The 13322-nt window shown below is 45.1% G+C and overlaps 1 protein-coding gene across 1 annotated transcript in view; it reads left to right on the forward strand.

Moving 5' to 3' along the window:
- Nucleotides 1-407: 407 nt before the first annotated feature.
- Nucleotides 408-13322, forward strand: part of FLT1 (fms related receptor tyrosine kinase 1) — a 114494-nt gene continuing 101579 nt past the window's right edge. Inside the window, exon 1 of the mRNA XM_040543904.1 lies at nucleotides 408-693. Within this exon, the coding sequence (XP_040399838.1) occupies nucleotides 636-693 (58 nt within the window). The 5' untranslated portion in view covers nucleotides 408-635. The remainder of the gene's footprint in view (nucleotides 694-13322) is intronic.

Genomic DNA, 13322 nt, shown 5'->3' on the forward strand with positions numbered 1-13322 from the left:
CCATCCCACCCCCCCCCCAAAAAAAAAAAAAGAAAAAAGATACGGACCACACGAGGTGAGGGTGCAGGGAGGAGAATTCCCTTCCCAGCTCAGACCTGCACGTCCCGGGGGGGGCAGAGAAAGCCAGCACCGGAGCTGGCAGGGCGGGCTCCTGGCACATCCTCAGCTACATTTGCTGACGGGGAGGGCAACCCCGGGTCCCCGGGGGTTTCGAGCCCCCCATCGGGGTGCGGGGAGACCCTGGGGGAGCTCCCCCGGCGGCTGCCGACGGGCGGGGAGAGGGCGTGCTGCCGGCGGAGGATGTGGGGCGGGGGCGAGGGGGGGTGAGAAGGGGCGGGATGGGGGTGCGCGGCGAGGGGTGGAGAAGTTATAAATCAGCGGGGCCGGGGCTGGCCGGGGATTGATGTCCGCGGGAGGTGAAGCTGGCAGCAGGGCGGACACTCCCTTTCCGCGGGCCGGGGCGGGCGGGGAGGGCTGTGGGGCCGCTGGATGCTGATCCCTCGCCTCGCCGTTATCTCCGCCACCGCGGGAGGAACCCGGCACCGAGGAGAGCCCGTCGGAGCCCAGCCGGCTCCTCCGCCTCCGCCTCGCCGCCGCGGGCAGGGGAAGAGCCCTGCGTGGCCGCGGGCAGGACCATGCCCCGCCAGCCGCTCTCAGGGACCGTGCTGCTGGCAGCCGCCCTCCTGCTCGCAGGTAAGGCTCCGACGACCCCCGTTGTCACCCTCACACCCCTCTCCGGACGGCCACCGGCTCGCTGCGACGTGTCCCCCGCGGGGGTCGGAGGGCACCTGCCCCTGTCCCTGTCCCACCACCCCGGGGAAGGGTCCCGAAGGAGATGCTGGCTGTTTGGAGAGACCCCCCACCCAAATCCCAAGGCAACCCGGGGAGCAGCCGCTCCCCCGAGTCGAGTCCGAGCCGGTGCATCGCGGCAAGCAAACAAGACTCGGCTGCAGGGCAGGCTCCTTTCCAGCCCGCTTTGTTTCCGAGAGTCAGCCTCTCCCAGTCCTGCCCGTTAGGCGGAAAAGGTGCCCGTTTCCTCGGCCAAAAACCCCACGGACCGCTGCCCCCGACCCGGGGGCATCTCTCGGGGCCGTACCGCGGGCGGGATGGAGCCGCTCGCCGCGCCTGCATCCCGCAAGGCTGCGTGTGCCGGGATGGGTCCGCGCAAAGCTTTGCTTTTCCTCCTCGAGCTGTTTTTTTTGTTTGTTTGTTTGTTTCCTCCCGAGTTGTTTTTCCTTTTCCTTTTTTTTTTTTTTTTATTTTTTATTTTCCCACTTTGAAAGAGGAGCCGGCCCCGCAGGGTCGGAACGCCGCGATGGGAACCGTGTCCCCTTGCTTCGCCTCGCCGGTCACCTGGGAGCAAGGTTGCGTTAGGGTGGTCCCTCGGCACTTCGGGACAGCCCTCCGGGACCAGATCCGCGTCCCCACAACCTTTCCCCGCATGGGGTCCCCAGGTGCTCCCGGCTCTTCCGCGTGGGCTGCGCGCAGCATCTCTGCTCTCGGCGATGCGAGCAAATCCCGAGAGGGGGCGAGAAGGCAAAAACCCGAGCGGGTGGCCGTGGGCTGGGACTGCTGAGCCCCACTGAGCCCCGCTGAGCCCGTGGGAGCGACCCGGGGCCGTGCGGGGCCAGGCGCGCCCCCCCGGGACGGAGCGCTCCCCGGGCGCTGCCGGTGCTGCCCAGGGGGGGAAGCTGGCGGGGCCGCGCCGCCGGGACATTTTCCGGCTCGGGAAGCGCTGATTCATCAACTTTGGTATAGATATATAGGTATTCTTCTTCGTCGTCGTCGTCTTCTTTATTATTATTTTTTTTTCCTCAGGAAAGTGCCGATTTCCCCACATTATTTTTCTCTGCCAAGGAGGTTCCTGTGCCCTCCTTGGAGTAACACTGAAATAGACACAGGCATGGGACACCCACCCTGGCTACAGGAAACGTGGGTTCAAATCCTTGCCAGGCTTCCTTCACAGCTTGAGCTTGAACTTCAGTGTCCCTCTCCCACAAGGGCTCCCGCGGTGCCGAGCCGCGCTGGGGCACTGGCTTCCTCTTTCCTGTCGGAAAGGTTTCCCATTGTGCAAGCTGTGGCAAACCCACTGCCCTGGGAGAAGGTGGACTCCGTGATCTGAGCTGTACGAGACCCTGGTTCACCTTCCTGTTCCAGGGACTGTCAGGGGCATGAGCACCCTATGCTAAATCCAATGGGAAAAACCTGGTTTGGTTAGGGGAAAACCTTGGTGTTCTGGATGTTCGGCTGTGGGGACACACATCCCGGGGTCAGCTCAGGCCCAGTAGGCACTGGAGACGAGCTTCTCTGCTGTTCGGCTGAGTGTCTTTGCAACTGGTTTGCTGGAAACTTGTATTTCTTTCCTCCCTTGAAACTATGAGAGATTGTCTCATAGAGACAATCAGAAGTCAGAATTCAGACTCTTCCAACCTCTTTGATTTTTTTTTCCTTTCTTTCTTTCCTTCTTTCTTTCTTTCTTGGAAAATAATCCTTGCACAGGTTTGGTTGGACATCCCATACTGGTTGGTCATGTTTCTTCTAAGTCAATAGTAAAACTCTCCACACTTGCATCAGCGTGGAGCATTTCAAAGCTATCGGTGAAGTGGTGGGATGTTATGTGCTATGCGTCTTTCTATGTACTTCTTCACATCTCATGTTCCTTCACTGCTTACCCGAAACTCTTACTGAGGCTGTTCAGCACTTCCCCTTTTAAGTGTTCTTGATGGACTACTCTTGTACTTCAGTCTGTGGGTGTCTGCTGAGCTTCCATTTACTGATAGGTACCAGAGAAGATTCACAAATGAGTCAGTGGTTCAGGAGTTACCACAGAGAGTTTCATAAGGAAGTGACAGAAAGAGATCTTTTAGCTTGTTTATGGCTATTTAGTAATTCAAATTTCCCCAAAGCAACATGCAAATTACAAACCGTAAGAGTTCCCATTCGAGAAACGAGATATGCTTTGACGTGGGAGTGTTGGGCACTTCAGCCCTCTGGTATTTCTATGCACATTTGCGTTTTAGCTATCAGGGAAAGAACAATATTTTTTGTCTCTGTTTTTCACAGTTCTTGCATATGTTTCCTTTATAGTTTGTATATATGTACTCCACAAATTATATTGCACATATTTATGCTAAAGACTGGATATGTAATGGTCAACATAAAAACTTTGGTGCATTATTTAGGTTTGATCTCCCAATTGCAGACTTTATATCACAACAGTTTCAATCACTAATGCTTGGGAATGTGAAGGACTGGGTTTAAACCTCAAAAAGATCAGATTCTGCAGGCTGGATCAAGGATTGTGTGTCCTCTTTTCCAGAAACTAGAGACAGATAAATCAGCTTTATTTCCAGCTGTCAACACATTGGCAATACCTCACAATTAGTGGCTAGAAGATAAATAGAATCTATTACAATCTTATCTGTGGACGGTGCTATACAAACCTGAGTTATTCCAGTTGGAAGTAGATCATCAAAATCTCCAGCAAATGATGGACTTTCAATTTCATGGTCAGCTGGAAAAAATGAAGGAAGAAATTCCAGGTCAAATCTAAACAGCGTTGAGGTTAATTTCTTACAATAACTAACCTGACTTCCCTGAAAATGCTGTTAGATTGAAGTTCACATGTTAAGGTTTCTATCTGATTTGACTACTCAGCTGAAACAGCTGTGCAGATGCACAGCTACAGTGGTCTAACATAGGATTAGGGCTAGAAATCTCAACAGAGTGCTGAAAAAATGGTTATTCCAATTCTTCTGGATCTTCATGGAAATTGGGCTCCCTGAAAAATTTCAAACTACATTAATGTTAGGCAGAGGAGTTAGATGCTGTTGTATAACAGATTTTAAAAAAGATGCGTGTACTGGCATGTTTTTGGCATTACTAAAGAAAATCACTTGCATCACTTATGAATGCTTTACCAGACAGGTGCTTTCCTCATAAACTCTACAGAATTTTAGATTTCTTCCTTTTATATTTGGTGTAATCTGGAGCAATTCCTTTGGGCTAAGCTAGCACGTTCCAGCTTTATGGTTCATGCATGAGGAAATCCGGACTTGGCATGTGCCTTCACGTGTGATCTTCACATCTAGAAGCACTCAATATATTTAAAACCTAAAAAAATCATTACTGGGGAGATTTGGAGATTTGTTTGGTTGTGGTTTGATGGTGCTTTTTTGGGATTTTTTTTTTTTTTTTACATGTGAACAATAGCAAACAAGCTGAGCCTATTTTTGTCAGAAGCTTCAAAGACTCAAACCAGTAGCCCTTCACACTGTGTGGGTGTATAGGAGAAAAGGAAATTGTCCAGATTTTCATGGCAGTTGCTGAGTCCTTACACTTTAATGTGGTTTGGAAACTTCAAGCACAAATGTTTATCAAGTTGCTAGTTTTTGTGTCCAACTGAGATTGGGAAAGGAAGAGGCTCAGCAGATGAAGGTTAAGGTTCGGTGTCTCAAAAATACGTATCCAGTGGGACAGTAGTGGGGCTTTATCAGCGAAACTCCTCCTTTGAATCCCCTAAAAGTAGGGATTGAGGCTTCCTGTTGCAGCCCCAGAAGGCATGGAAAACCAGACTGCTGCAAGAGTAGCTTTGCTGCGAAGAATGGGATGCTCAGCCACCACAGCCACCTCTGCTCTTGGAGGCAAGCCTCTCCCCTTGGTGGGACACCTTCAAGCAGCAACCTACTCCCTTCAGGCGTGCTTCAACTTCTTGTTCCACTTCTCCCCCCCAGCAGCTTTTTTTTTTTCTCTATCAGTATTTGTAAGAGCGTGTGGAAACGTTTCAGTGCACATTTGAGCATGAATTCCACCCGTGGACAGCACCAGCCTCTTTTTCCCTTGGTCCTTACGATGCATCCTTACTACACAGTCCTTCAAATGGGAAACAACCTTCCCCAAGCACTCCTGGCTAGGAATGGCCTGACTTTTTATTCCACCATGTGGGAACTGCTTATCCTAGAGTTGGTTCAGGGATGGACAGGAAGGTGCCCACAGTTTTATCAAGATGCAGAAGTTCAGTTTCATTCCGCTGCGGCTGGAGGTCAGCACTGCAAAAATCCCTGTGGTTATATCGTGCCTGTTGTGACTGACAGAACGAATTCATGCTGGAGCTAAGCAAAGTTGTAACAGACTGAGAAATACAAGGGTGTGGGAGAAAAGATTAGAAACTATATGTCAGAGGCACTATCGCCTGAACCTTGAGCCCTGAATCATCAGGATGTATGGAGAACTTGGACTGGGACTGTAGATGACTACTTCTTCTGTTTTATGCCATGTTTGGTGATGTTTGGGCTTGTTGGCTTTTTTTTTTCTTTTTCTTTTTTTTTTTTTTGGTGGCGTGTTGGGTAGAGATGTACCACTTTTTGATGTGCCACTAATGAAGATGAGGAAGAAGATCTTGCTGATGATGCATCTGTATTGCTCAAGATGGTGATTGATTCTTGCACAACAGTTAACCAATATATTCATCATCTTTCCCAGAATTTGATTTGGTTTCCGTTAATGGAGAAGAAAATGGTTCATGCTCAGATGACATGATTTTACTGTCACTGCTGTTTTTCCATCAAATCAACTCCACCGAATAGCAAAACTGTTTTGTCCATACCCATGGTGTTAAGTCACCCAAAGACAATCCAGCATGATGAGATAGACATAGTTTTACGTTTGTGTGACTCCAATATTTCTCTAGATGGTAGAGATACTCTTCTAGCATCCACTGATCCGTGACCCTAAGCCCTCTTATTAAAATCCCTTTTAAGTTTTATTCCCACCTTTGGAGCTATTGCCTTGAAACAAGGTGTTCTTTACCGCTATAGCAGCTGGAGGATGAGGAAATGCTTAGGAAGAAGCTGTTTCCAGGATTTCAGTGGGTTGAAGATGCTGTGGCAAAGCAGAGCCGGGGACCCGTGAGCAGATGTCCTCCCCTCCTCGGAAGTTCCCTTGGGAAGCCCGTGCCCTGGGAACAGGACCCCCTGCTCAGTGCGTGGGGAGCGGCAAGGGATGAGCACAAGGGCGCTTTGTGAGATGAATTCCACAATTTCACATAGCTCACTTAAGCGTCCTTCCTGTGGGATTCTTCTCTGCCATGGGATGAAGGAATTTGTTCCCTTTGTTCCCATTGTCGTTCCTTCATGGAAAAACCTCTCATCAGGGTCACTGCGGACCAATGTTAACAGAAGCGTGAGAGTTGCCATCCCGGAACAGACAAGGACTCTCTGTAGCTCCGTGTTGTGTCTCTGGTGGTGTCCAACATCTGGACTTCAGGGGACATTCAAGAAACCTTGCAAGAAAAGTAGTTACCTCATAACATTCTCTAGAGATGATTTTTTTTGGAAGTGCGATCCAAAACCCACTATGACTTACTAAGAGACAGTAGGTCTCAGGGTCAAGGTAATAAACTAGAGTCTGACAAAATTTAGGTCTTGTCTATGTTTATGGAAAATGGATATACCATTGTGAGATTATATTGCATTATGCTATATAATATAGAGAATTTTCTTCTTTTCTTATGCTGGTAGAGTTTGGGGTGGAAATTTACTTTTCTTTGTTCTATGCAGCACTGTAATTCATATTTGTCCTAATCTATAAGTACTAATGGTTATAATTTCTCAGTGTAAATTGAGCCATAGACATGCTTGCCAGAAACTTTCTGCATGTGTACCTACCATAAACTTTGTATTTTACATGACATTTAACTGTAATAAGGGTTTAGCCTCTTGACCCATTCATCAAGATGCACTTCTTGCATGCCAAAAAAGCCAAACACGGTCCAATTTTCTTCATTAGTGTTGTCCTCACCTTGGCTGGTTTAAAATCCACAAGCCCACCAAGGCCAAATGGAGCAGTGACCTGTTTCAGACAAGCTCTCAGGCTAGTCCTCAGGCCAGCCCTTGGCAAGAAAGATGCCTTCTGTAATGAAGAAAGATGGAGGGTGCACTCTGCATGAGCTATTTTCTCTTATTTTGTACTCTGTAACTCTGTTTTATAGGTTAAAGTAGGGTGGATGGAAAGTCAGTTTCAACTCCGTTTCTTTTTGTTTTTTCTTGGAGCGTTATAGGACAGTTCAGCTGTAATGATGGAGCATCGGAAATAATAATTGGCAGCCTTGAGCAAAGTGGAAATCCTGCAGTTTGCTCTAAGTTTTATATAATTTAGTTCTGAATTTATTCCTGTGTGCACAGCTTAATGAACAGTACAGTCCCAAATGGATTTGGTAGGCCTGTGCTGCTGGCTGAGCTGGCAGATTATTGGCAGCCAGGCAGTTTGTCTGCTCAGACTTCTATATGAATCAGTCTTCACGTTCAATCCCATTTTATTGCTGAGTTTGTCTTGCCAGAGAATCTGCAACAAGTCTTAAGTATCAAGTTGGTAAAGAAATTGAATTGGGTCAAAAAAATTTACCCCCTTATCTCCTAAACATAGGAATTAAAATAATTTCTGTGTGTGTTTTTAATATGCTCGCTTTGCCTTTATATCTGATCAGTACTTTCCTACCGCACTAGTTAATGGGATAAACTTTCCTCAAAATGAAAGTATTGAACTGATGGTTATGTGCTGGTACCTCTCAAGGTAGAATTGGAGCAGAGGGGCAGGGAGCACAGACTAGTGTCCGCACATGACAGATAGACCTGGTCGCCCACTGCACATATTGCGGGTAGGGCCATGCAGGATCCTGCATGCAGCATGGGCTTAGTCATGTGTGGAGTTGTGAAAACGTCCTCCCGGGTGAATTCCAGTGGCCAACCACACAGCATCACCATCTGGTAGAGAGACAACAACTTCTCTTCCACAATGGCCTTAGCTGGTTTTCCAGCGATGGTCCCATTGGGGGTTGTACTGGAGGCATTAGGTTATTCAGTCAGATTCACACTTCCAATTTCATATGCTCAATGGGGAAAAATGTTTTTGACCATGGCTGATTTTACTTTGCTAAAGACTTTCTCTTTACATAGCCAATGAAACAAGAACCTTTGCCATGCTACATGGTGGCAAAAGTGCTTATTTCAGATGCTAAGTGTCCAGATGTTATTAGATTGAATGGGTAAAAGATGAAACTAAGATTTTTATTTATTTATTTATTTTTCTCAGGTTCCCTGAATATTGAATTTTGAAATTGATTTTAACAGGCTTTGGTTTTAAAGTGCCTGTGACCATGCACAACCGTCACCTGGTAACTTTAGGGCAGACGGGACACCAGGTTTTGGTGGGCTGGTGAAGCAGGTGCTTTCAAGCAGATATTGGGGCACAGTGCACTGAACAGCATCGTGTTGGCCATCTTTGTGGCTTTCCAGCTGCCTGGCTATGACAGGAAATGGTAGTGCTTTCAATCGGTTGTAACCAGAGTCACATTTATTTCAGATAACCAACTGTGGTTTCAGTCTGTTACATTTCTAGACCTAAATTTCTAAAAATCTAAATGAACAACTGAAATAAAAAGGCTTTACCACAGGCATCTGTAAACACTAAGCTGAGCCTTACTTATCTAGGGTGAAATACCAGCAAAATATTTGGCAATTGAGTGGCAAATATCGGGGGAATATATGTTTGTTTATATTTACAGCTATTGGCCACGTTGGCACGGTAGTGTGTGCTGCTCAGATGCACTGATGAAGTGCTATCAGAATTGTACTCGCTCTACTTTTAGGTACCCGGTGTTATGCTTCGCCTCTATAGCACCTAATCCTGTATCAGTGTGTTTACACATCTGTGCACAGTAATTGCATACATGCAGTAAATAAACTCTTATCACTTGCTCTGAGATCCAGTACTGAGCGGGGAAGGACACTGGCTGAAAAACTGGACACACACATCTTTCTGTGCCTGTGAAGACATTTCTTGGTCAGTAATGTGTCCATTTGCCCTGCTGTCATTTTTAATTCCAGGGTATGGAGTCATGGTCAGGGCATTTTAGCCTGCACAAGACTCTTCAAGTCTACAGTGATAAACCTTATGCTTTTCAGACTCTGTTACAATACGGTATCATAAAGGATCCCAGTTCTTTCATCCATTAACCTATACATTTTCTTGGCTGGATGTTACATCCCAGTGGTACTTTGAATTCTTAAATTATATTTGAGATTCATCACTCTCAAGTATTCAATTCAGAAATCACTGGGTGTGTGTTGTGCAGAAAATCAGACGAGATAATTGGAATGTCCCTTCTGGTCCTGAAAGGGATGAATCAACAGATTGATGACTTTTATGAATCAGTGCATATTTCGTTAGTAAACAGCTTTTAACAACTTTCTTGATCTTGAAAGCACTGTGAACACGTTTCAGTCACAGAGGAGGCATGTGCCAGTGATGGATCTGTTGAGAAGTGAGACAGCATGAACCATTTCTTTTGCCCACAGCGTGTTTCTCTTTGCCAGCACACGCAGAGCCTCTCTTTGCACCAGAGCAAACAGGAAACAGGCACAAAGCCACTTATGGCCCATGGACCCATGTCTGTTAACCCTTCCAGGTCCCCATGGCCCCGGATTGCCCTGCAGAGTTCTGCTTGGACCAAAATAGTGGTTACATTTTGGAGCTTCAGATCATCAGCCTCCTCGGCTGGACAATTATCTTGTGTCACAGGCATACCTCCATGCTCCCTTGCAGATAATCTGTCCTGGTTTCTCTTCTGCCAACTGTAGGTGTGGCATTTGGATTTGCTTCAGAGACGTGCTGTGCACCTAGGTGTACGAAGGACTGTGAAGCTTCCTTCAGAACGGGGGCCTTGATGGCACCTGAAAGACCTGGAGATGCTGCTCTGACCCTCAGGGTGGCTGATGGTTTGGCACTCTAAGACTTCCCTGGAGGCTGCTTCTCAGTGTAGGCAGTGGATACAGTGCTTTTACCTCTGCGTGTAGGAGCCAGACCCAGTCAATGCAGATGAGGTGGGGGATATTGCTGCCATGGGGAGGGACAAGTAGCTTCTTCCCAGCTACCAGCAGTCACAGAAGTAGAAAGCTTCATTTTCTGGGGTGATGCCTTCTCCCTCTTGTCCTGTGGAAGGAACAGGCTGGACTTTCACATTTGGGGCAGGAAAATAATCATTTTTTTTCCAGTCACTACTGAAACTTTGATAGAATTCTGCCTGGAAACTTTCTTGCAATTCTTTCTTTCTAACCGCAACTATTGAAGCTGATGGGAATTTCAGTGTTGATTAAACTAGGAGGAAGTGTTGGTCAATACTTTTCCTTATGGGCAGATGTAAATTACAACTTTAAATAGCTCCTCGAAGTTCACCACAAGTTCATTTTTCTCCCTTTCTTCTTCTTTTTATTTATTTTTTCTTTTAATAGAGTGATACGGCATAATGATGTTAAAAAAAAAAAAGTTGTATTTAACCATAAAATGGCCTAAAGTACCTTTAGAAGAGATGGTAATACAGTATCTCACAAAGAACCCTGAAATAAAGAAAACTACCACTATCTCTAATTTTACAAAATGGAGTAAACCTATTCTCTGCATATGAGGTTAGCTAGTGGCCATATTCTGCTTAAGGTGCTTCAGATCAGTCAGTTCGTTTTCACTGGGGCACAATGAAGGTCAACCCGCTGGGTGACTACCATGCTCCTAACCATTTTGGCCAGACCCTGTGGTTGCTTATTAGTTGCACACGTGTGGGTGTCACCATTCCCTTCAATGAGATGACTCACAAGGAAATGCTCAGAAACAAGAGTAAAGTCCTGGGCTGCATTTGAACCGAATGACCCACATTTTAAGGAGCACAGAGAGGCAGAGAGGTGAAGACCCTATTAAGAAATCATGTGCATTCCCTTTCTACTTCGAGACTGTCCTATACAAAAGACATTTTTGCTGAATGTGCTTGAAAGAAGGAAATTATATTTGTTGGTAAAAATTACAAAGGATCAGTTATGTTTAACAAGCTTCAACACACGTGCAACCTCAACAATGACCGAAACAATTACTTCTTGATGGATAACTTTATTGCCCACAGATGGCACTTTAAACCCAGAAGGTCAGACTCCTTGTATACACTGAAGTTGCAAAGATAAACTGATCATTCTCCTTAACATCTCGTAGTGCAGGGGAAAAAAGATCAGTCAACATGTTCAGGATATCTGGAGTGGCTGGAAAATCACTTAGCCTCAAATTATGAAAAATAAGTTAAAGACCACCAAACGTGTTAACCTCAAGGCAGTTTCTAATAACTTGTAATGTAGTATTTGTCTTTAAATTAAGACATAGAGCTAGATTTTGGGTTTACTTTCTTTAGCCAAAGGTAGCAGAAATTTTAAGTTTTAAAAGGAAATTCAAAAGTAGAAGCTGGAAAAATCAGAACAGAGGTAACAATTCAGAACATGGGCCTGATTTTGAGTTCAGCAGATCTATCCCTTTAAGAGAAACCAAGGTTTAGTGGAAGGTACATCACATATGCATGGTTACTTGGTTATCTGCAGAAATGAACTCACACATCATACTGGGAAAATATATACAGGTTCACTTATTTTATCTTTTTTTTAATTACTTGTAATCAGTGGTTTTGGTTAACAAATAATTAGAATTTGTTTACTTAATTCAGGAAAAACACTGCCTTTTATTGCAAGGCAGAAAATAATTAAAGAAAGTTTGTTATTTTGGTCCTTAGCAAATTACAGGTTATTCCCTCTGCTTTCTGAAAATATTATTTTTCCTTCCCTCATTTTATATAGACTAACTTCTGCAGTCTAAATTGATGTTTGCTTATTAATTAAGCAAGCCTATTGTCTAACTTTCACACGTATCTAATAAGCCTTCCGAAACAAATATAATATGCAAAAAAAATCACCCCTTCCCCTATGGGAGGAGATTCCTCAGTTATCAGGATTAATTAGTTCTCTGTTATCACACGAAAAGAAGTTGCACCCCCCAATGTAGGTCAGTGTGAGGGTAGGTTGCTGATGGTCGCCTAGTGACAGGCATAATGATAAGTGAACATGTCCTGTTGAGCCATGACCCTTCAGAAAAGACAGTGTCAAGTAAAACGCCCAGAGAAGACTCAGAGAAGGTATAACCCACTTCTAAATATTGACAGTAGGAATTTCCTTGCTATTCTCCTTTCTTTTTCTTTTCTGGTAAGCATGTCAAACTCCATTGCATTTGTACTGTGCATCAGTTTTGTAGCATTTAAAAATTTAAGGAAGCTAATAACCCATGAATAGATAGGATGTCAAATAAAGCTATTTTACTTCAGACCTAGCATCTTTGCTGGTAAAAATACTGTCCAGCATACTTGCAAAAGAACTACTATTGGCCAGAAATAAGATCTTTTACTTCAGATTTTTGTCAGTGGAAAACTAAATGAATGAACGTATAACAAATCTGATATGTCATGCCAAAAGCACTGATGCTAGGTCTTGAATATTGATATGATTAAGTACTGGAGTTGTGTCTAAAATGTGCTCGAAATCCATGGTGAAACTCCAGCTTATATCAATGGGAGCAAAGTTAGACAAACACTAAGCACTCCTTACGATCCCACCCATAATATTTACAAATACTGTGGTGTCTTTTAGATACACGTAATACGTGTAAAAGGGCAAAAGCTTCAATATTTATCCAGCATATCTTGCTTTCTTTTTTGCCTACAGGATGGGGGTGAAAAGATTTTTTTTTTTCTTTTCATTCGATTTTAATAACTCTAAGGCAGGTCTTCTGACATGCACACTACCAGGCTGTCTTGTTCTGTATGCTTAATTTAAGACTCATCTTGAGATTTTCACGTGGACGTCTTATATCAACGTAGAGTTACCAAGAGAGAAGTCTGTAACCGTTATAATGTTTTCTTGCCATTCACCTTTGGCAGACTTTGGACACAACAGCAGCCCACACTCCCAGGGCTGGTCTTCTGCTCCCAGCACGGCTCAGGCATGGTCATGCTGGTGCCTGGCTGACTTTGCTCCTGGGCAGGGTGCTACTAGTGATGTTGAGCAAAGCCGAGCACTCAGCTCAGAGATTCTCAGCCTCCAATGCTAGGATGACAAGAGAAGTATAAAGGAAATGCAGGAATGTGGTAGTTTCATGTCGGATAGCTTAGTTGGAGGGCACTCACAAACCCTGTCAACCAAAGAGCCTGAAGCTGCCTGAGCTCTTGTAACGTCTTATCTTAAGTTCCCAGTGTTTACCTTTAGGGACATTATTACAGAACTGAAACTCAGTAGGCTCATAGACCGTATGCATCTACAAGAGACCATCCCCTAAAAACACAATGCACTGTTTGGCAGACCCAACACTTCAGAGTTGAGATCCTTAAATGGTAGGTGAGAAAAACATGTGCTTGGAATATATCACATAACAAATTGTTCTTCAAAGATTTGCTGTCTTTTTTTCTCCCC

This window comes from Cygnus olor, chromosome 1 (genome assembly GCF_009769625.2).
Source record: "Cygnus olor isolate bCygOlo1 chromosome 1, bCygOlo1.pri.v2, whole genome shotgun sequence".
NCBI lineage: Eukaryota > Metazoa > Chordata > Aves > Anseriformes > Anatidae > Cygnus > Cygnus olor.